The sequence below is a fragment of the Rhinoderma darwinii genome, chromosome 1, assembly GCF_050947455.1.
Source record: "Rhinoderma darwinii isolate aRhiDar2 chromosome 1, aRhiDar2.hap1, whole genome shotgun sequence".
Lineage (NCBI taxonomy): Eukaryota > Metazoa > Chordata > Amphibia > Anura > Rhinodermatidae > Rhinoderma > Rhinoderma darwinii.
In genome coordinates, this window is record NC_134687.1 from 262,472,062 (window position 1) to 262,493,894 (window position 21,833).

At 41.7% G+C, this 21,833-nt stretch overlaps 1 protein-coding gene across 3 annotated transcripts in view; it reads left to right on the forward strand.

The window, feature by feature from the left end:
- SEMA6B (semaphorin 6B) overlaps nt 1-21,833 on the forward strand; it is a 467,458-nt gene that overhangs the window by 388,692 nt on the left and 56,933 nt on the right. For all 3 annotated transcript variants that reach the window (XM_075863818.1, XM_075863808.1, XM_075863825.1), the window contains one exon: nt 16,922-17,002. In XM_075863818.1, the coding sequence (XP_075719933.1) occupies nt 16,922-17,002 (81 nt within the window). The remainder of the gene's footprint in view (nt 1-16,921; nt 17,003-21,833) is intronic.

Consider the following 21,833-nt stretch of genomic DNA (forward strand, 5'->3'; position numbering starts at 1 on the left):
CACTGTCGAGGGTGCTGAAAGAGTTACTGCCGATCAGTTAGCTCTTTCAGCACCTTGGACAGTGACGGGCGTCGACTAGCCTCATCTCTATGATGGCGGCTGCGTGAAAATCACGCAGCCGCGCATCATACACGGATGACACACGGAGCTGCCAAGTGCCTTTTGCGCGCGCAAAACGCAGCGTTTTTTGCGCGCGCAAAACGCACACGCTCGTGTAAATGAGGCCTTAAGCAGATACTTTTGGACGAAGAAAAACGTATCTTGGAAATTGCGTCCAAAAAACTGAAGGAGCAAATAGAAGTAACTTTAAAGTTTAAAGCTGATCCTGAATATGCCCTGAAGTAATCACACTTACAAAACGTGTTTGAAAAATTTCAATATAATCTTATCGAAAGTAAATACCATCAATTTTTCCGGGATCTACAGGACTTCCTAGAAAATAAGGTGTATCTATTTGAAGAGCGGAAGGGAAGAACTAAACCTGAGACGGATATATCCTCCTCAGACACAAAAAATTCTCTCTCTTAGGCTATGTTCACACGGAGTATTTTGGGGGAGGAATATCTGCCTCAAAATTCCGTTTGGAACTTTGAGGCAGATTTTCCTCTCCCTGCACGCCGATTTTCGTGGCGATTTTCGCGCCGTTTTTCGCCCGCGGCCATTGAGCGCTGCGGGCATAAAACAGCGCGAAATACGCTTTCTCTGCCTCCCATTGAAGTCAATGGGAGGTCAGAGGCGGAAGCGCCCGAAGATAGGGCATGTCGCTTCTTTTTCCCGCGAGGCAGTTTTACTGCTCGCGCGAAAAAGACGCCGACGCCTCCCATTGAAATCAATGGGAGGCGTTCTCGGGCAGTTTTTGCCGAGTTTTGCGACGCGGTTTCCGCGTCAAAAAACTCGGCAAAATACTCCGTATGAACATAGCCTTACATCATAGGATCATAAATGACTCAAACTATTGGTTATCAGGTCAATAACTGCTTCCTCTGCCAAAGTTTCTGGCCAGAATATCTATGACAAAAGTCTTTGCATATAGAGTTAAAATCATCTTAATAATTAAAAATACAAATAGGTGATTACTGCCAGAAATATCTAAATAACAAACTTGAAAACTTTATAATAATTAAAACAGTCCCATCTATAAGGCAAATAAAGAAAAATTATTAATGGATTTTGTTGGTGTAGTCTTTATGCTGGTGTTGGCAGTCTGCATGAATGCTTTGCAGTTACTGCATTAACACTAGATAAGAACGTAGAGCACACCATAGTTTCTCCCCTCCCAAACTTCCGAGAGAATGGGTCTGACTCACCTGGTGAATGCAGGCGTCGTTGATGCCTGCTGATCCTCTGTCTATGCTGGCCGGATCTGCTGCAATTGTAGCAGATAGACAGCAATGACAGGAGACACGGACCTGCTCACTCGCGATTTTGGTGGGAGGAGCTATGCGTCGTAGGTTTCACAGACACCATCCGATTGGCTGGTGCCATGTGCTCGTCGACGTATCAGCTTCCCCCTTTGGACAAATCTACAGATACGTGGTGGAGGTGTGTACAAGAGGGAGGAAACGCCAGTATAAATAACAGCCAATAACACATGTGGGCAATGACGTTAAGACACCGAGATAGGCGCTAAACCCTAGTACCAAAGGAACAGACGTTCTCGGGAATCCCTGCCACTGCAGAAAAACAACTTTATATACTGCTCCAATTTGATTTGAGCCTCCATTTGAAGAGGCTACCTGGCCTTATCTCCCCTGAAGAATTTTGGCCACAAAGAAACGCGTCGGGAGAGGGTAAAAAGATTGCCTAGATACACTTGAAGCAGAAACATGAGGTTTCCCAGTCTCCAACTTCAGGAACAGCATGGACTTTGCTGAATTACTGAAAGGGTAGGGGGGTTCAATACCCCACAAATGCTATTGTCCACCTGTCTGGGAAAAATACTGTCCTCAGATTCTTTTACTTGGAGCACCATATGTACTTTACATACAACATATATGAATATAGCCTGCTGAAAGTGGCATTAAACAAAATTCATAGACACTATATCCCCTTGACAATAGGGAATATTTCTCTGTTTTGCACAAATTGTTCTAGTGTGCTTTTGTCTGCACACCGTTTTTTTTAAAATAAATGAGTAAAGGTTATATTTTATGAAACTCTAGTCCTACTCCAGTGATTCAATTGTTATCTAAAGTAGAGTTAAAAAACTACAAATCTACCTTTGGTGGAAGGTATTAAACATACCACTGGCATATACGCTGCTTCAAAGGCCAGCAAGATATTGTCGTGTAATAAAAGAGGCATGGACTCGCGGGACAGGGATGTAATATTACCACTTTACAAAGCATTAGTGAGGCCTCATCTAGAATATGCAGTCCAGTTCTGGGCTCTAGTTAATAGAGAGGATGCCCTGGAGTTGGAAAAAATACAAAGAAGAGCAACGAAGCTAATAAGGGGCATGGAGAATCTAAGTTATGAGGAAAGATTAAAAGAATTAAACCTATTTAGCCTTGAAAAAAGACGACTAAGGGGGGACATGATTAACTTATATAAATATATTAATGGCACATACAAAAAATATGGTGAAATCCTGTTCCATGTAAAACCCCCTCAAAAAACAAGGGGGCACTCCCTCCGTCTGGAGAAAAAAAGGTTCAAGCTTCAGGGGCGACAAGCCTTCTTTACAGTGAGAACTGTGAATCTATGGAATAGTCTACCTCAGGAGCTGGTCGCAGCAGGGACAGTGGATGACTTTAAAAAAGGGTTAGATAATTTCCTAGAATAAAAAAATATTAGCTCCTATGTGTAGAAATTTTTTTACTTCCCTTTTCCCATCCCTTGGTTGAACTTGATGGACATGTGTCTTTTTTCAACCGTACGAACTATGTAACTATGTAACCAAAAACGTCTGAAAATACGGAGCTGTTTTCAAGGGAAAACAGCTCCTGATTTTCAGACGTTTTTTAAGCCACCCTCGTTTTTCGCTGCATTTTTTACGGCCGTTTTTGGAGCTGTTTTCAATATAGTCTATGAAAAACTGCTCCAAAAACTTCCCAAGAAGTGACCTTCACTTCTTTTTTGCGTCCGTTTTTTTACGCGGCCGTTTTTCAAAACGGCCCGTCAGAACAGAACGCCGTTTTTCCCATTGAAATCAATTGGCAGATGTTTAGAGGCGTTCTGCTTCCAATTATTCGGCCGTTTTTCAGCCGTTTACGGCCCGAAAAATGGCCGATAAGAAGCCGTGTGAACATACCCTTAGAAATGACATTTTCACCCACTGTCGTCATCAATGATAGTTTCTAACTAGTTCCACATTAAAATCTGTATTAGTTAACTCATTCGTATACATTTAGGAATCTGAGATTATTCATTAGGGTTAGAATTCATATAGGGAAATGGGAAATGATTTACATATATAATCCCCAATTTAATTTGCATGCATTAATCGGTTGGTGCGTTTTTGGTGTTTCTTTAACAAACGCAACAATGAACATGTCTCGTACAAATGTCTCGTACAGCAGCTGTCACAGCTCCTACAGCGGGGACCGATCGCTGTGTCCCCGCTGATTAACCCCTTAAAAGCCGCGTTCAATAGAGATCGCGGCTTTTTAGGGGTTAAGCTGCCATCGCCGGCCTGCTACACGATAGCGGTCGGCGATGGTGACTATGGCAACCGGACACCAAACAAAGTCAGGACCCACTATGCTTGCTGTCAGTGAGTAGCTGACAGTTCTAATACACTGCACTACGCATGTAGTGCAGTGTATTAGAATAGCGATCAGGGCCTCCTGCCCTCAAGTCCCCTAGTGGGACAAAGCAATAAAGTAAAAAAAAGATGTGTAAAAATAAGAAAATAAAAGTTTTAAAAGTATTAAAAGTAAAAGTCCCCCTTTTTACCTTATCAGTCCTTTATTATTAATAAAAATATATAAACAAACAAATAAACTATACATAATTGGTATCGCCGTGTCCGTAACGGCCTGAACTACAAAATTTTTTGTTATTTATCCCGCACGGTGAACGCCGTAAAAGAAAATAATAATAAACCGTACCACAATCACAATTGTTTGGTCACTTCACCTCCCAAAAAATGGAATAAAAAGAGATCAAAAAGTCGCATGTACCTAAAAATGGTACTGATCGAAACTACAGTTCGTTACGCAAAAAATAAGTCCTCGCACGGCTTTATTGACGGAAAAATAAAAAAGTTCTGGCTCTTAGAATAAGGTAACACAAAAAGTGAATGATTTTTTACAAAAATTATTTTATTGTGCAAACGCCATAAAACATAAAAAAACTATAAACATCTGGTAACGCCGTAATCGTATCGCCCCGCAGAATAAAGTGAATATGTCATTTATAGCGCACGGTGAACGCTGTAAAAAAAATAGAATAAAAAAACAATAGTAGAATTGCTGTTTTTTAGTCACCACGCCACCTAAAAATAGAATAAAAACTGATCATGCACCCCATGAATACTACTAAGAATTCCTCAAGGGGTCTAGTTTCCAAAATGGGGTCACTTTTGGGGGGTTTCCACTGTTTTGGCGCCACAAGACCTCTTCAGACCGGACATGGTGCCTAATAAAAAAGAGGCCTCATAATCCACTAGGTCCTCCTTTGCTTCGGAGGCCGGTGCTTCAGTCCATTACCACACTAGGGCCACATGTGGGATATTTAAAAAAAACTGCAGAATCTGGGTAATAAGTATTGAGTTGCATTTCTCTGATAAAACCTTTTGTGTTATTAAAAAAATGGTATAAAGAGGATATTCTGACAAAAAAAAAATGAAAATTTCACCTCTACTTTGCTCTAAATTTCTGTGAAACACCTAAAGGGTTCATAAACTTTCTAAATGCTGTTGTGAATACTTTGAGGGGTCTAGTTTCTAAAATGGGGTGTTTGATAGGGGTTTCTAATATATGGGCCCCTCAAAGCAACTTCAGAACTGAACTGTAACCTAAAAAAATAAATAAATTAGGCAATACTTCGCTTCTTACATTATACTGAAATTGAGCCGTGCCCACCCTGAGATGACCCCTTTTTTGACCGTTTGTATAAACGGAGACCCCTATTAGACAGTTTCAGTGCCCGGTTTTCCCAAGCATACACCCCCGAGAAGTGTAATTCTATTGATGAGTCCTTGGTACATTTTAAAGGGAGGGTTCAATTCTGCGAGTACCTGCCTGGTAAGGGGGCAAGGTATGGCATGAAGATGTATAAGCTGTGAGAGTGCATCAGGGTATACCTACAGATTTAGGATATATGAAGGGAAGGACAGCAGTATTCAGCCCCCAGAATGCCCCCCCTTACTGGGAGTTAATGCAAAAATTGTGTGGGATTTAGTGCACCCACTGCCGGACCAGGGTTACCAACTCTACCAGGATAATTTTTATACCAGCGTCCCACTCTTCAACTGCCTCGCTTCCAGTCCTGCGGCATGCGGCACTGCTAGAAGAAATCTGAGAGGCCTCCCTAAGACTTAGTAGGGGTGAGAGCAGGGCACATTCTAGCAATTTTAATTCCCAGCCCAATTCAAATAAGTTCTGTGAAGAAACTATGGGGTCCAAATGGTCACATTACCAAATGGGGTCACTTCTGGTGGGTTTCCATTGCTTTGATACCTCTGGGGCTCTGCAAATGCGACATGGCACTCGAAAACCAAACCAGCAAAATCTGCACTCCAAAGAACACACAGCGCTCCTTCCCTTCTGAGGCCTCCTATGGGCCCAAATGGCAGTTTATCACCACAAATGGGGTATTGCTGCACTCGGGAGAAATTGGGCAACAAAATGGGGTATTTTGTTCCCTGTGAAAATAAGACATTTTGATAAAAAATGACATCTTATTGGAAAAAATGACATTTTTTTCATTTCACAGCCCAATTCAAATAGGTGCTGTGAAAAAACCGTGCGGTCAAAATTGTAACAACAACCATATTTGAATTCCTTGAGGGGTGTAGTTTCCAAAATGGGTTCACTTCTGGTGGGTTTCCATTGCTTTGATACCTCTGGGGCTCTGCAAATGCGACATGGCACCCGAAAACCAATCCAGCAAAATCTGGAGTCCAACAAACACACAGCGCTCCTTCCCTTCTGAGCCCTCCCATGGGCCCAAACGGCAGTTTATCACAACAAATGGGGTATTGACGCACTAAGGACAAATTGGGCAACAAAATGGGGTATTTTGTTCCCTGTGAAAATAAGAAATTTTGATCACAAATGACATTTTATTGGAAAAAAATGAAATTTTTTTAATTTCACAGCCCAATTCAAATAGGTGCTGTGAAAAAACTGTGCAGTCAAAATGGTAACAACAACAACCATAAATGAATTCCTTGTGTTTTAGTCCACGACCGCAGTAGAGCCACATGTGGGACATTTCTAAAAACTGCAGAATCTGGACAATACATATTTAGTAGTGTTTCTCTGGTAAAACCTTCTGTGTTACAGAAAAAAATGTAATAAAATTGAAATTCAGCAAGAAAAATGAAATTTGCAAATTTCACCTCCACTTTGCTTTAATTCCTGTGAAATGCCTGAAGGGTTAAAAAAAACTTTCTAAATGCTGTTTTGAATACTTTGAGGGGTCTAGTTTTTAAAATGGGGTGTTTTATCAGGGTTTCTAATACATAGGCCCCTCAAAGCCACTTCAGAACTGAAGAGGTACATTAAAAAAAATGGCTTTTGAAATTTTCTTAAAAATATGAGAAATTGCTGTTTATGTTCTAAGTCTTGTAACGTCCAAGAAAAATAAATGAATGTTCAAAAAACTATGCAAATCTAAAGTAGACATATGGGAAATGTGAACTAGTAACTATTTTGGGTGGTATAACCGTCTGTTTTACAAGCAGATGCATTTAAATTCTGAAAAATGCTATTTTTTCAACATTTTCTCTAAATTTTGCAATTTTTCACCAATAAACACTGAATATATCGACCAAATTTTACCACGAACATGAAGCCCAATGTGTCACGAGAAAACAATCTCAGAATCGCTTGGATAGGTTTAAGCATTCCGACGTTATTACCACATAAAGTGAAATATGTCAGATTTTAAAAATGGGCTCTGAGCCTTAAGGCCAAAACTAGGCTGCGTCCTTAAGGGGTTAAGTAGTGAAAAAAAATGCAATAGTAAAAAAAAAAACTTTTCAATTTTTCCTCTAAAGTAATGTAAAAAATAATTATAATTGGTATCGCTGCGTCCATAAAAGTCTGAACTATTACAATATAACATTATTTAACTTGCATGGTGAACGCTGTAAAAAAATAAATAAACCGCCAAAATTGCTGTTTTTTGGTCTCCTCAGTTGTAAAAAGTGATCAAAAAGTGCTATGTACCAAAAAAGACCAATAAAAACTACAGGTCGTCCCACAAAAATTAAGCCCTCACACAGCTCAATCGACAAAAAAATATAGTTATAGCTCTTGGCTAGGCGAGTGAAAAACAAAAAAAACGAAAAAGCAAAAAATGGCTTAGTCCCAAAAGGGTTAAATGACTGAAAAAACGGCTCCATTACGCCGACAAACACCTGCCCATTACTTTCAATGGGTTTTACGATGTACTGTGCCGACGACCAGTCATTTTACGCGTCGCTGTCAAAAGACGGCACGTAAAAAAGACGGCTCGTCAAAAGAAGTGCAGGACACTTCTTGGGACGTAATTGGAGCCGTTTTTCATTGACTCCATTGAAAAACAGCTCCAATTACGTCCGTAATGGACGCCGCGAAAAACGCGAGTACGGCCCGTTCCATGCTTTTTCGTACAAAGTGGGAAGGGGGTGTGGGTCTTCCAGATTTTATTTCCTATCACCACGCCTCCCACTTGGCACGAATCCTAGACTGGTTCAGACATACTGAGATTAAGGAATGGGTGTCTATGGAACAGGCATTTCTAACGGTCCCCCTGCAGACCTTACCATGGTTAGTTAACCATACTCCCCTGGCCGCACGGACACACCCGACGATAGGACCCACCCTGGCAGTTGCGGCGCGGATATTTCCTAGGGCAGAGATCTCTCCGTCCCCCTCTCCCCTGTACCCGATCTTGGGTAACCCTGCCTTTCCACCGGGGCAGGAAGGTGGTCCCTTCCTGTTATGGCTGAGGGCGGGTCAGGGACGTGCGACACACTTCTTGCAGGAGGAGAGTTGGATGTCGGGCGCACAGCTACAGTCCTTGACAGACCCTGTTTCCTTTTCTACTTGGCAGGTCACCCAGTTGCGACATTTCCTGGTGAGCTTACCTAACCCGGCGGCGTATGCGCGGGATAGCTCCCCATTTGAACTTTTATGCACAGGCGCAGGCACGGTGCGACATTCCCTGTCTAAACTATACAGGCTTTTGATCTCGCCCTCCAATCAGCACTTCCCTTCCAACCTGCTTAGCTGGGAACGCGATCTGGGGCTCACATTCATTCCTGAATTAAAATTCTGTCTCGCTGGTATAGGGTGCCTTCCAGATTGCATGCTATGATTCCAGCGGTTTCACCTCTGTGCTGGAGATGTGGGGACAATCTTACACATTTTTTGGGACTGTCCACTCTTGGCTCATTTTTGGTCTGAGGTGTGGCGCATTTCCTCTAAACTTACGGATTTCTCCCTTCCAAGATCACCGGACCTTTTTCTGCTCCATCTGTGCGAGATGCCTTTGTCCATGTATAAGCGCTCAGTCGTTCGCCACTTGGTGAACGCGGCGAGAGCATGTATACCAGCGCTGTGGAGACAGACCTGTCCCCCGTCGGTTGGCATGTGGTGTCACAAGATCCAGGAGATCATGAGAATGGAGGACCTCACAGCATCGATGAAAGGGTCCCATTCTTCCTTCCTCAAAACATGGCGGGAATGGATCAAGTTTCAATCCTCCGAGGAATACAAGGTCATCATGGCTCTGGGTTCCCCTCCCTAGGTTCAAGTATGTCAGACCTATGTCTATCCTTCCCTTCTTTTCCTTCTGTCCTTCTTATATTCTGACTTTCTTCACTATATCTCTGTTTTACAATGGAGTCTTATGCATCGCTGCGGGTTCAGGGTGCATAGCTGCAGGTCTTCCAAAACCACTCTAAGAGATGTTGCACTTGTTTTGTTCTTACTGAATTTATGCAATGTATGTAACGGGCCTGAGGCCGATGTCAATACCACATTGGTGTGTGTTCTGAAGATTTTTGCCAGATTGTCTGTTTATCTTTATAATACAAAATCAAAATAAAATAATTTATAAAAAAAAAGAAAACCGCGAGTACGAGCAATTACGTCTGAAATTCAGGAGCTGTTTTCGGATGAAAACAGCTCCGTAATTTCAGACGTATTTTGCGCTGTCGTGTGAACATACCCTAAAGATTCATAAAATGGGTTTCCATGTTAAGCAACTGCACACAAGTCTAAGGCTGGGTTCACACAACCTATTTTCAGACGTAATGGAGGCGTTTTACGCCTTGAATTACGTCTGAATAAACGTCTCCAATACGTCGGCAAACATCTGCCCATTACTTTCAATGGGCTTTACGATGTACTGTGCTGACGACCTGTCATTTTACGCGTCGCTGTCAAAAGACGGCTCGCAAAATGACAGCCTCGTCAAAAGAAGTGCAGGACACTTCTTGGGACGTTTTTGGAGCCGTTTTCTCATAGACTCCAATGACAACAGCTTCAAAAACGGCCGTAAAAAACGCTGCGAAAACACAGCGAAAAACGCGAGTTGCTCAAAAAGCGTCTGAAAATCAGGGGCTGTTTTCCTTTGGAAACAGCTCCGTATTTTCAGACGTTTTTTGTCAAGTGTGTGAACATACCCTCAGATTACCATGTGCAATGCCAATCATCGGCTGGAGTGGTGATGAATCACGTTTCACTATCTTGCAGTCTGATGGATGTATCTGGTTTTAAAGGATGTCAGGTGCACGCTATCTAGCGGAATTAAGACTGCCTATTGTACAATTTTGTGGAGGAGGTATCATTGCCTGGGGGTAAAATTAATACTATACCATACAAAGATATTTTAGACAATCGAATGCTTCCAAATATGTGGCAACGGGAAAGTCCTTTCCTGTTCCAGCATTGCTGTGCCCACGTGCACTAAATGACGTACATAAAGACATTTATTTTTTTAATTAGTTTGGTGTGGAGAACTCAAGGAGTCTGAACAGAGCCCTGACCTCAACCCTATCAAACACTTTTGGGATAATTTGGAACGTCAATTTGCAATTCAGACCTTCTCGTCCAACATCAATGCCTGACCTCCCAAATTCTCTTTTAGTTGAATAAGCACAAATTACCATAGATACTCCAAAATATTATGGATAGCCTTCCTAGGAGAGTGGAGGCTGTTTAAAATCACAAAGAGATCCCAACTCCATATTAACACCCATGGTTTTGGAATAGTATGTCCAATTTATCTCATATATCTGTGATGGTCATGTGTCCACATACTTTTGGCCAGATAGTGTATCTCCAATACATTTAGTATATCATCTGTACTTCCGATGTCAATCTAGAATCACATTACCATTGGTTCATGTAAAAAAGTTTGGTGTAGGGAGCAGCCAAAGCCATATCGAGCCTAGTATAGGTCCAAAAGTTTCTGCTTACTAATTTCATCATATATCTTTATAGTAATTGGAGCTACATTTTCATGCTACAGAGTTCCAAATCCCCTGCTTACCTTCACACTGTGTTAAATGCACATTTTCAAAATTGTTAACAGAGAAGACGGCTTTATTTTTGGTAAACTCTCCTGTACAGTCCAGTAACATGCAGCTATTTTGTTATTTCCTGTGGTGTTAAAAACCTATACTGTACCTTGGAAACTTGAGGGACCAGAGTGAAAAAATAACCGCTCTAGCATGTTAACTCACTCTAGTAAATCCATTTTACGAGTAATATAAAAAATTCTAAATTTAAGCTGGCCATACACATTAGATAGCAGTTGGTCGACAGGTTGTCTTTCCCGGGTCCTCCATAAATAACAGGGGCAAGTTAATAGTTACATGGCTTATAAGGTTAAAAGAAAAACAGGTCCATCAAGTCCAACCTATATTCCTACTGTGTTGAGCCAGAGGAAGGCAAAAACCAGGCAAAGGCAAAGTTGCCAATTGTCATAATAAATTCCTGGATCAAAGACCCGTCATAAGTAATATAGTACATATAACAATGACAAGGGGGATCCGCTACGTCTAGAATGTTGTGATGGTTGATTCTTTGAGCACGTTCAAGAACAGCCTTCATGCCTTTCTTGAAAAATATAATATGACAGGTAATGAGTAATAGTTTCTGGAGATGGGACGTTAATCCAGGGATTTTTTCTGATTTCCATATTTGGTCGGGGAGGAATTTTCCCTCTAATGAGGCAATTGGCATCAACCTCATGGGGGTTTTGCCTTCCTCTGGATTACCACAGTGCGTCTATAGGTTGGACTTGATTGACCTGTGTTTTTTCTTCAACCTTGTAACTATGTAAATTGTGATATTATAATTTTCAAGAAAGGCATTAAGGCCTCTCTTGAACTTTAATATAAATACCTATCACGAAATGTGAAGACATATATAATATACCCACAACTGGATAAATAATGTACAGCACACAATTTGTACCATAGAAATGTTCAAAAACTTTATTGAAATACACATAACAACAATTGGCCATCAAAAAAATAAAATCAATGATACAAGCAATAAAAGACTAGTGTGGAGATACAGCAAGGACATATATAGATAACATGCTAATAAACATAAACATCATGTGATGTGGTACGGTACAATAATCTCAATTCAAGCCCAAATGGGTATACCATAAGCAATATGAAATAGAGCAAGTAAGCCAAATCATATATACCCAAAACAGCTATAACCTCAGTTTAGAAGTGTAGCAGTGAGCAACACATTATCACTGCTTTAGCAACTATAGAGGAGTCAGAGAATAATACGAGCCCTAAAGACCATTACCAACCTGTAGACTGCATGATATGTCCTAAGTATAAGTGTATAACCACCCTAGACGCCCCCGACGCGCGTTTAGCCGTCAGCTTTTTCAAGGGGTACTGACTTGTGGGATAGCAGACACCTTTAAATATGGAGTATAATGGGAGTAAACCGTGTCGGTAACCAATACTCATGGATTCTACACACCTTGCAGGCATACTCAATTAGCTTTCTTTCCACGCCTACCATATCAGAGGACCAGAGGACTCCAGCTGCGGACACGAGCTGGATTCACAAGACGCCATGACCGCTAGGACCGCGCATGCGCAGAGACACTCATCCGGGTGCAAAGGTTACAGCCTACACGGTGGTCTCCCTAAGTCTACGCATCACGCGTACACGTCAGAGACCATACCGAGGCTTCAAAGGAGGAGCTATATCATCCACGTCAAGTGGGCAAAGGAAGCCTGCGCCATCACAACGAGTGGCAAACTGCCAGATTAATATAAATAAGTGTAGACGGATAGAGGGAATGTCATAACATTAGGGGACATTAACCACGCCATTCCTCAACCAGCATCGTTTAGAACATATAAATATGCCGTTTACACGTGGGTATTTCAGCAACTGCCGACACCGATCAGATATAGAGTACAGAATAGCTCCATAAGTATATATACATCAATACACACATATGCATAAATAAATAAAAAAATATATAAATATATATAGATAACAAAATATCTCTACATATATATCCAATAAATAACGACATCCAATAAATAAATAAATACATAGGCATCCATCAATATATAATGTGAATACAAAAGATATATATATATAATATTAATAAAACTATATGTATATAATAAACGCAGTGATCATTTAATCATAAGACTGCCTAAAAATATATAAATATACTAGACAAGTAAATAATAGTGAAAAGTATAGGAAGTGAATAGGGTGAGTGAACACACGTGCACGTGAAAGTGAAAAAAAGAAAGAAATATAAATAATTAATTCGAAGGGAATACATAATAATGTGAAAAAGAAGATTACGACTGCACCTGAAAAATATAACACTATTAGTCAATAAATATATGTTACATGTATATTGAGCAGATAATTGTACTTAATGTGTTTTATTAAAAAAAAAATATATATATACATATATCTATATTTATAAAATCTATTTAAAAAAAACATGTATATTATATAAATAATGAAAATTTGAATTAGAAAACGTGTCCATAAATATAATAAGATCCAGATATCATCTATTCATTATATCAAAAATTTATGACATTATAAAACTATGTGTATATATGAAGTATAATAAATATAGCCATGGAGCAACATGTATATATCCAGATAAACCCATAATAACATGTATTGGAAGATATGTACAACCCAAACTCTATTCAGACTAGCGTACTATTTAGGTATAAATAAATCTAGTGTACTTGAACATATATGCAAGAAGATCATGCCATATATCTGAATATTTAGTATTTAATACATTATGTGGGGCTGCCACTATATTATGCGCATAATAAATGCGAGCTGGTGCCGAAATAAATATCTCATCCATTGTATCAATAATATGTGTATTAAATACATAAGAGTATATAAATGTATATAGATTTTGATATTCAACATGAATCATAACATATCAATAATCATAATTAACAGTGGAAAAAATGTGTAGAAGGTATCAGAGATACCAATACCTACCCCTTGAGAAGGCTGAGATGGGCGTCTAAGAGCATGCTAGTCTTATGGATAATATACAATACAGGCATAAAATATACATAACCTGATGTTCCCCTTAGATGCATAAGGGACCCCCACATAATCAAACGATACCCCCTTCCAAAAGATCTAAAAACAAGTCAAACCCATAAACTATATAAGCAGCCTCCACTGATGAATTCCTGCATACAGCGTAAGTAGCCTTGATATCTGTAAAAAATATATGAAAGATATAATAAATAAATTGACAGATATACCTATCAATATGCACAGATGTCCATACTCCACCATCATAAAAAAGGCGTCTCAAACGCAAGTGTGGTCATAAAATATGATACCAACAACTGTCATCCCAACATTGCATATAAACATAATAAAAACAAGACACAATAAAAAATGATGCTGTAGGGCCCCGGAAACACTACAAAAAGGATGCGAAAGACATCTTCTCATTTAGACCGTAGGGTGAGCTGGTATTAAGCTTCGTTATCCACTTACATTCAATTCTTTCAAGTTTGCGAAAAACGTCACCGCCTCGTGATCCAATAATAATCTTGTCGATCCCATGTACTTTTAGATCCTGCCACCTGTTAGTGTGATGATCCCGAAAATGTCTGGGAATAGATTTCAGTTTGTTAATCATATCCAAGTCATGTGCTTCAATTCTTCCTGCCCTTTTGATGTCTCTTACATATTCCTGGATACGTATCTTGAGTTCCCTTGTCGTCATCCCAATATACGAAAGGCCACACGGGCATATTGCCTTGTAGATGACCCCAGACGTGCTACAATTGATAAAATGTACAACCTTGTAACACTTCTTATTTTCAGAATCAGAGAATACATCTGTTTTGATCATCAAATCACAGATGGAACAGTGGCCACTTTGGTCCCCTGGAACCATACAAATATATGTTTGAATTTGGAACAGTATAGTGACTTCGGACCAGATGGTCCCTCAAAGTTTTACTCCTTTTTGCTGTTAATTGGGGTCTATGAGGTAAATGCCTCTTCAAATCAGGATCTGTCAGTAAGATGGGCCAAAAGCGGGTCACAATTTTCTGCATTTCAGACCATTGCGCATTATATGTGGTAATAAGCCTTACCGTATCATCATTATTTCTCCTTTTCCGCTGTTGTTGGGTAAGAAGGTTGTTACGATCTGTCTGATGTGCTCGTTGATATCCTCTCTCTATATCATCCTTTCGATATCCACGCTGAACGAAACGATTCCTTAAGCACTGGGATTATTTTTCAAAATTCGTTTGTGAGTCACACACATGACGTGCCCGCAAAAATTGGCCTGTAGGAATGGCACGAATCGTATGTGAAGGATGAAATGAAGATGCATGTAAAAGCGCATTCACCACCGTTTTTTTACGAAAAATTGTAGTACTCACATTGCCCACAGATGATACTGTGATCTTGATATCCAGGAATTCCATAGACTCCTGACTGATCGTATTCGTTAGTTTGATATTGTATGCGTTGGTATTTAAAATGACTAAGAACTTATCCAATTCCACTCGTGTGCCCTGCCAGATGAACAAAATGTCATCAATAAAGCGCATCCAACTGACAACATGACTCGACACCATATCCATAGCTGTTCTCACAAGCTCTTGTTCCCAAAAGCCCAAGAACAAATTCGCATAAGATGGTGCACACGTGGCACCCATAGCTGTCCCACGTAGCTGTAAATAATACTTGTCCCTGAACAAGAAATAGTTATGCTCAAGGACAAAACGCATTAAACGAATAAGGAGATCAATCAGATCCTGATCATGATCCCCTAATTGCAAAAAGTGTAGAACCGCAGAAAGCCCAAGATCATGGTCAATGCATGTATAGAGGGATTCTACATCGCAGGACACTAAAAACATGTCCTGCTCAATTGTAACACCATCAAGACGTTTCAGAACATCCATAGAGTCCTTAATATATGATTGCAGACCCTCAACACAGGGACGAAGGTAAAAGTCCAAAAAACGGCATATAGATTCACATAAGCTCCCACAGCCAGATACAATTGGACGCCCAGGAGGCCTCTTCTGATCCTTATGTACCTTCGGTAGCAAATATAGTGTAGGTGTAATCGGAAATTTGACAGTAAGCCCTTCAAGGATTACCTTTGTGATAATATTATCTTCAAATTCATCAACAAGCATGCTGTCCAATTGTCTCTTAAAGACATCAGTTGGATTGGAGCTTAGGCGTCTATAGCAACTAGCATCGCGCAGTTGTCTATATGCCTCGAGTTCATACATTTCCACTGGCCATACCACCACATTTTCACCCTTGTCTGCCGGTTTAAAAATTACACCCTTCATCTCTTTGAGTTCGTATAGAACTTTGCGTTGGGCCCATGTTAAATTATCATGTCCACGTTGTTGTTGCAATTTACGAAACTCGTCAGTAACCATCTTGACAAACATATCAACTGATAGTTTCAAAGACAAGGGTGGGAATGTGGTGGAGCGTGGACGAATAGTTGCTGGAAATTTGCCAGTACTCACCTCTTGTTCCTGAAGTAGGGATTCTAGCGCCCGGACCGCTTCCAATTCCTCCTGTGCTGTAAAAAGATTGTGATGATCATTTTTAGCAAAATATTTTTTATATATTAATTTCCTCGCAAATAGAAAAACATCCTTAATGGCTGTGAAGTCATCAAATCCTGACACCGGACAAAACGTTAGGCCTAAGGACAGCACAGATATCTGACTTGGAGTTAATGTTATATCAGAAAGGTTAATTACCTTCATCTCGCCACCATTACTTTCATCCACAGTATTGAATTTTCTTTTCATTGGAGTCTGCCTCCTTTCATATCCTGTAGTTCTCATAGAAGCATTACCCTGTGATGTTCAAGACGCCAAACTTTCCAGTGATGATAGGGATTCGGAACGTCCCATCACAGGGGGACCCCTCCTTTGCTATTTGTACACTCTTTGTTCCTGGTAATCTAGTAGATCGCGTTGGAATTTTTTTGACTTGAATGCTTTTATGTCATTTTCCCATTTGGCATACTCAGTACTCAACTCATGTTCAAATTTCACAAGGAGTTCAGGACTTAAATCAGTTTTGATTTTATCCTGTAAAGGTAATATTAACTTTAATATTAATATTAACTCTCTTGAACTTGTTTACTCATTCTAAAAAATGATGTTCATGATAAGAAATGAAATTACATCAGGGATACATAGTATTTCCTATACTCCATTTCAATTACATTTGTACTGACTTTATTTTTCTTTTCACAGAAGCTGCTTGGAAACACGTGATCCATACTGCGCATGGGATCCGGAGACCAGCCTCTGTCTATTTATTCCTCATTTATCCAGGTATGAATAAAACGAAAAGTTATATATGAATATTGTAAAAATTCACATAGAACATATGGTCTTTTCATGTAAATAAATATTTCCTCTGGAGTGGGTCCATTTATTTATGAAGAAGAATTTAATGACAGACAGAAGGTCAGCCCCAAGGGGTAGATCTAGGTGGCAGATGATGGGAGTCACTCAGATGTCGTACTACATATTTTTCAGCAGAGTAAAAATACTTGTCACGATCTAGGGGTATGTGGACCCACTAAGCTCCACCGTAGCAGAGTGTCAGCTGACAAAACAACAGTCTATACAGTCTATGCAAAAGTCCTTAGCACGAGGGTACCAGTACAAGTCCAGACAGTAGCAGAGGCTTAGGCACAGTAGAACTTGAGGTAGCAGACGTGGCAGATGACCAGGACCGCCATGAGGAATTTCTGGGCCCCATACAGTCAAGATGTAATGGCAGGAAGGAGGTGAAGGGAAAGTGAGCCCTAATCTACCCACCGCCCTGTCCCTGCCTACTTGCAACGACCCGCCCTAGGCGACGAGGTACAACTGGGCGGCGGTCCCTACGCTGGCTAAGTGCACTGGAAGACAAACGGGGAACACGCAAGGGAAGGGGCAGTAGCCACGGAACGCCACGAGGAAACGGGGCGGCGAACGAACAGTCAGGACCAGGACGAAGTGAGTACACCCGAGCGGGCACGGAGACAGAAGCAAGCCAGGGCAAGCAAGCAGGTCAAGCAGAACTGCAGCAAGGCAGAAGCACGGCAGAAGCAGGCTGGAGCAAGCAGCAGTGGGGCCAGGAATCCAAAAGAATTACAAGCACTGAGGGAGAGCACAGGGCAGGTAATAAAGGGCAGGGGGCGGAGCTAACTCCGAGAGACCAGGCCGCGATAGGCTCTCCCACTCCTGAGCCTGCCACCCTGGTTGGTGGGAGATGGTGTCAGTCGAACAGGTCTGGCCTCAGGTGTGGATTGATTAAACCCAGGAGTATAGCTAGATGAAGTACCTGGCAGATCCCTAACACAAGATCTCTGGGCCCCCCTCCATTAGCGGGGGTGGGCAATGGAAAGTGTGGCACTCACATTTGTACGTTATACGCATTAACTGATTTTGGTGCTGATGTCAATTACAGTGAAGGAAACCATGGAGCAGGCAGTGACCGGTTAATGCTCTGGATTTTTATCTATTTAGCCAAAACTTATCTGACTGTATGGCATACAGTGGGATACGTTGCCCGGGGAATGGCCCAGGGGAAACAACTGAAGTCACTGTCCATGAACAGGGCTGGAGCCTTCTACTAGCGCTCTGCCCATTGACTATGGCGCTGTTCCTGATGTCCATATACGTAAAGTGACGTCTGAAGTTTTGCAAAGCCTGAGTACACGGCCGGAGCGTCAGCAATGCTCTGGCCACGGATTCCGGCACTGGAGAATCCCCTGACGTCACTTTACATATATGGACAGTGATGTCAGGAGCTTTCCCAGGGATAGAGGTCGACGGGTAGAGCACTTGTGATGCTCTGCCTGGGGACTCCGGAATAGCAAAGTCTACTATGCTATTCCATCCTTCAAAAATAAGGTATATCGACGTCTACAAGCCCGACGTAGGCTAAAAGGACATAATGGAGCCCTGTAAATTATCGTCTACGTTGTTTATAGTGTACGTTAGGATTTCCTGACCTACACAATAAACTTACGGCAACAACATGATGTGAAGGGGTCCTTAAGGGAGGCGGAAGCACTTGTGAGGATGTAAGGAGAACTAATGCTCCATTCTTACGTTGCCATTAAAGTTCAATGTGTTTTTCCACAGCAAAAATAGGAGGCTTTGCCTTTGATTTCTGACGCAGATGTACCACAAGCGTGTAGCAGATCCGCACAAGAATAAGGCCCTGTTCGCACAGAGTTATTTTATCGCATTTTTTGCAGCGGAAACCACATTGGAAACTGCGGCAAAAAACAGCCGAAATCACCTCCTATTGATTTCAACGGGAGGCGAAGGCGTTTTTTTCCCATTAGCGGAAAAATCCCTCGCGAGAAAAAGAAGCGACATGCCCTTTCTTCAGGAATTTCTGTCTCTGACCTACCATTGACTTCAATGGGACACAGAGAATGCCTGAAGGAATTTTGAGGCAGATTTTTCTGCCTGCAAAAAACTGTGTGAACAAGGCCTAAGTCCCATTGTCATTCAAAGTTGCTTATCCTCGGCTTTTCCATGTAATATAAGTCGCATGCTACTTATTGCTGTGGTGGATTTCTTATCATGGTGCGGACAAAAATACACGTGGAATTTTTCTTTGCGCCATTCACCCAGCGGGTTAAACAACGCTATATTGTGATAGTTTGGACTTTTAAGGACGCGGTGATACTAGTTATGTTAACTTTTTTTTTTTTTAATATTGATTTAGGGAAAAAATGTGAATACTTTATTATTTTATTACTTTATTTTTTTTGGAACATAATTTTTTTTTAAATTTAACTGTTTTTTATTAGTTTCCCTAGGGGAGTTGAAGCAGCGATCCACTGCAATGATCATCCACTGCATGATATACTGCAATACTAATGTATTGCAGTATATCGTAATACTGACAGTCTCCTTTGAAGCCCTACCAGAGGCAGAGGTTCAAAGGAGTACAAAGATGGCAGACCTGGGGGCTTTCATTAGGCCCCCAGGCTGCTATAACAATCGTTGTTAACAGCCGATCATGCCGTGGGGGAGGGGGGGGCGCGATGGCTTGTTTCAGGGGGCGCCCCCTGATTCTAACACTTTAAATGCTGCGGTCGCGATTGACCACGGCATTTAAGGTGTTAAAAGGGCGGAATCAGTGAGGTTTCAGCTGCGTAACACAGTCGTCACCCGCTGTGTATGGAGCGAGCTCAGCCCGTGAGCTCGCTCTTTACTTCCCATACATACCTAACCCTTATCACGCACAGTTACGTGATATCGCGTTGAGGGGTTATATATCAGCAGCATGTCCTAAATTCCATGCAGATTTTTTTTCTGCTGCACGTGGATGAGGTTTTGACAAATCCCATTCACATGAGTTAGGGCTTATTCAGACTAACGTGTTAATCGTCCGTGTTTAGGACATTTTTTTTAATGGCCGTCACACAGCTGCATGTATTTCTATGGGGTTATTCACATCGTCGTTGCTTTAACGGACCGTGTGAAGGGCCTGTAATAAAATAGGACTTGTCCTATTTTTGTATATTTTCACGGATCCCTCAATTGACTCAAGTCTATGAGGGATCTGTGAAAACGGGTCCCGCACGGTTGCAAACCGGCTGTGAAAAACGGCGGTTATTCACGGCTGATTTCACACATGTTCGTCTGCATATTGCTTTATATTGTAATTTGTTGTGAATTTTCAGTACGCAATCCGCACCAAAAATAGGAGACAAGTAAGTGGCCTTATTCAGACGTCCATGTTCGGTCTGTGATATTTGGACCGTGTATCGGCCATATTTCCCGGACCAGCCAAACTTCAGGGAGCCGGGTTTCTAGTATCTTTACAGTATGGGGCAGTATTCCCACAGAGAGGCAAGGACTCCTAGCAGCATTGATAACTGTGATGCTAGGAGTCCGGCTCCATGAATTGGGGGCGGCCTGGGAAATACGACCGATGCACGCTCTGTATATCACGGACCAAACACATCTGAATAAGGTCTGAATAAACACGTCTGAATAAGGCCTTAGTCTAGTTACACAGTGCGGTCAAATTCTATTTTTTTGCCACAATTTTTGCAAAATCGTGGCAAAAACGTGATTTGTCCGCACTGTGAGAATATAGCCTAACAGCACTATTTTTTCATGTTTTGTATCCTTTTTTTATGCAATTTTATGCATTTTTTGTAATCGCGGCACAAATCTATTTTTATACAATCGCGGAAAAACTGCGCCATTTTTGCCGCAATTGCGAAATTCGTGGCAAAAAAACCCTTGGAAAACGAAAAAATTATCATTTTAACACACTTTATATATTCTACATGTAAAGGATCTGCCAGGCACAGCTTCTGTGTCAACGCCCATAGGTAATCAGTCTGCACCTGCTTCTATGTTTGTGAGACTGACTCCATCTTCCACCACTCAGGATGGCAGGCTTAGGAGTGGGAGAGCCTATCACAGCCTGGCCAGACGGAGCTAGCTCCCGCCCTCTGTCTATTTATACCTGCCTTTCCTGTTCCTCCTTGCTTGTGATTCTTCTCGTTTGGTTTCCTGGCCCTGCTGCAGCTTCTGAACTATTTGACCCTACTTCATACTGACCCTGGCTTACTGACTACTCTCCTGCTCTGCGTTTGGTACCTCGTACACTCCTGGTTTGACTCGGCTTGTTCACTATTCTCCTGCTCTGCGTTTGGTACCTCGTACACTCCTGGTTTGACTCGGCTCGTTCACCACTCTTGTTGCTCACGGTGTTGCCGTGGGCAACTGCCCCATTTCCCTTCGCTTCTGTGTACCCTTGTCTGTTTGTCTATCGTGCACTTACTGAGCGTAGGGACCGTCGCCCAGTTGTACCCCGTACCCTAGGGCGGGTCGTTGCAAGTAGGCAGGGACTGAGTGGCGGGTAGATTAGGGCTCACTTGTCTGTTTCCCTTCCCCACTCATTACATAATAACAAGCCCATATAACTAGTCTACCTTGGTCCCTCACACTACTATGGACCCCCTTGAGACCCTGGCTCAGCAAATGCAGGGTCTCTCCCTACAGGTCCAGGCCCTGGCTCAGAGGGTCAACCAGCCTGACGCTACCATGGTAGTGCCCCTCACCTCACCTCAAGTTGCCTGACCGGTTCTCAGGGGACCGGAAGACTTTTCTCTCCTTTTGGGAGAGTTGTAGG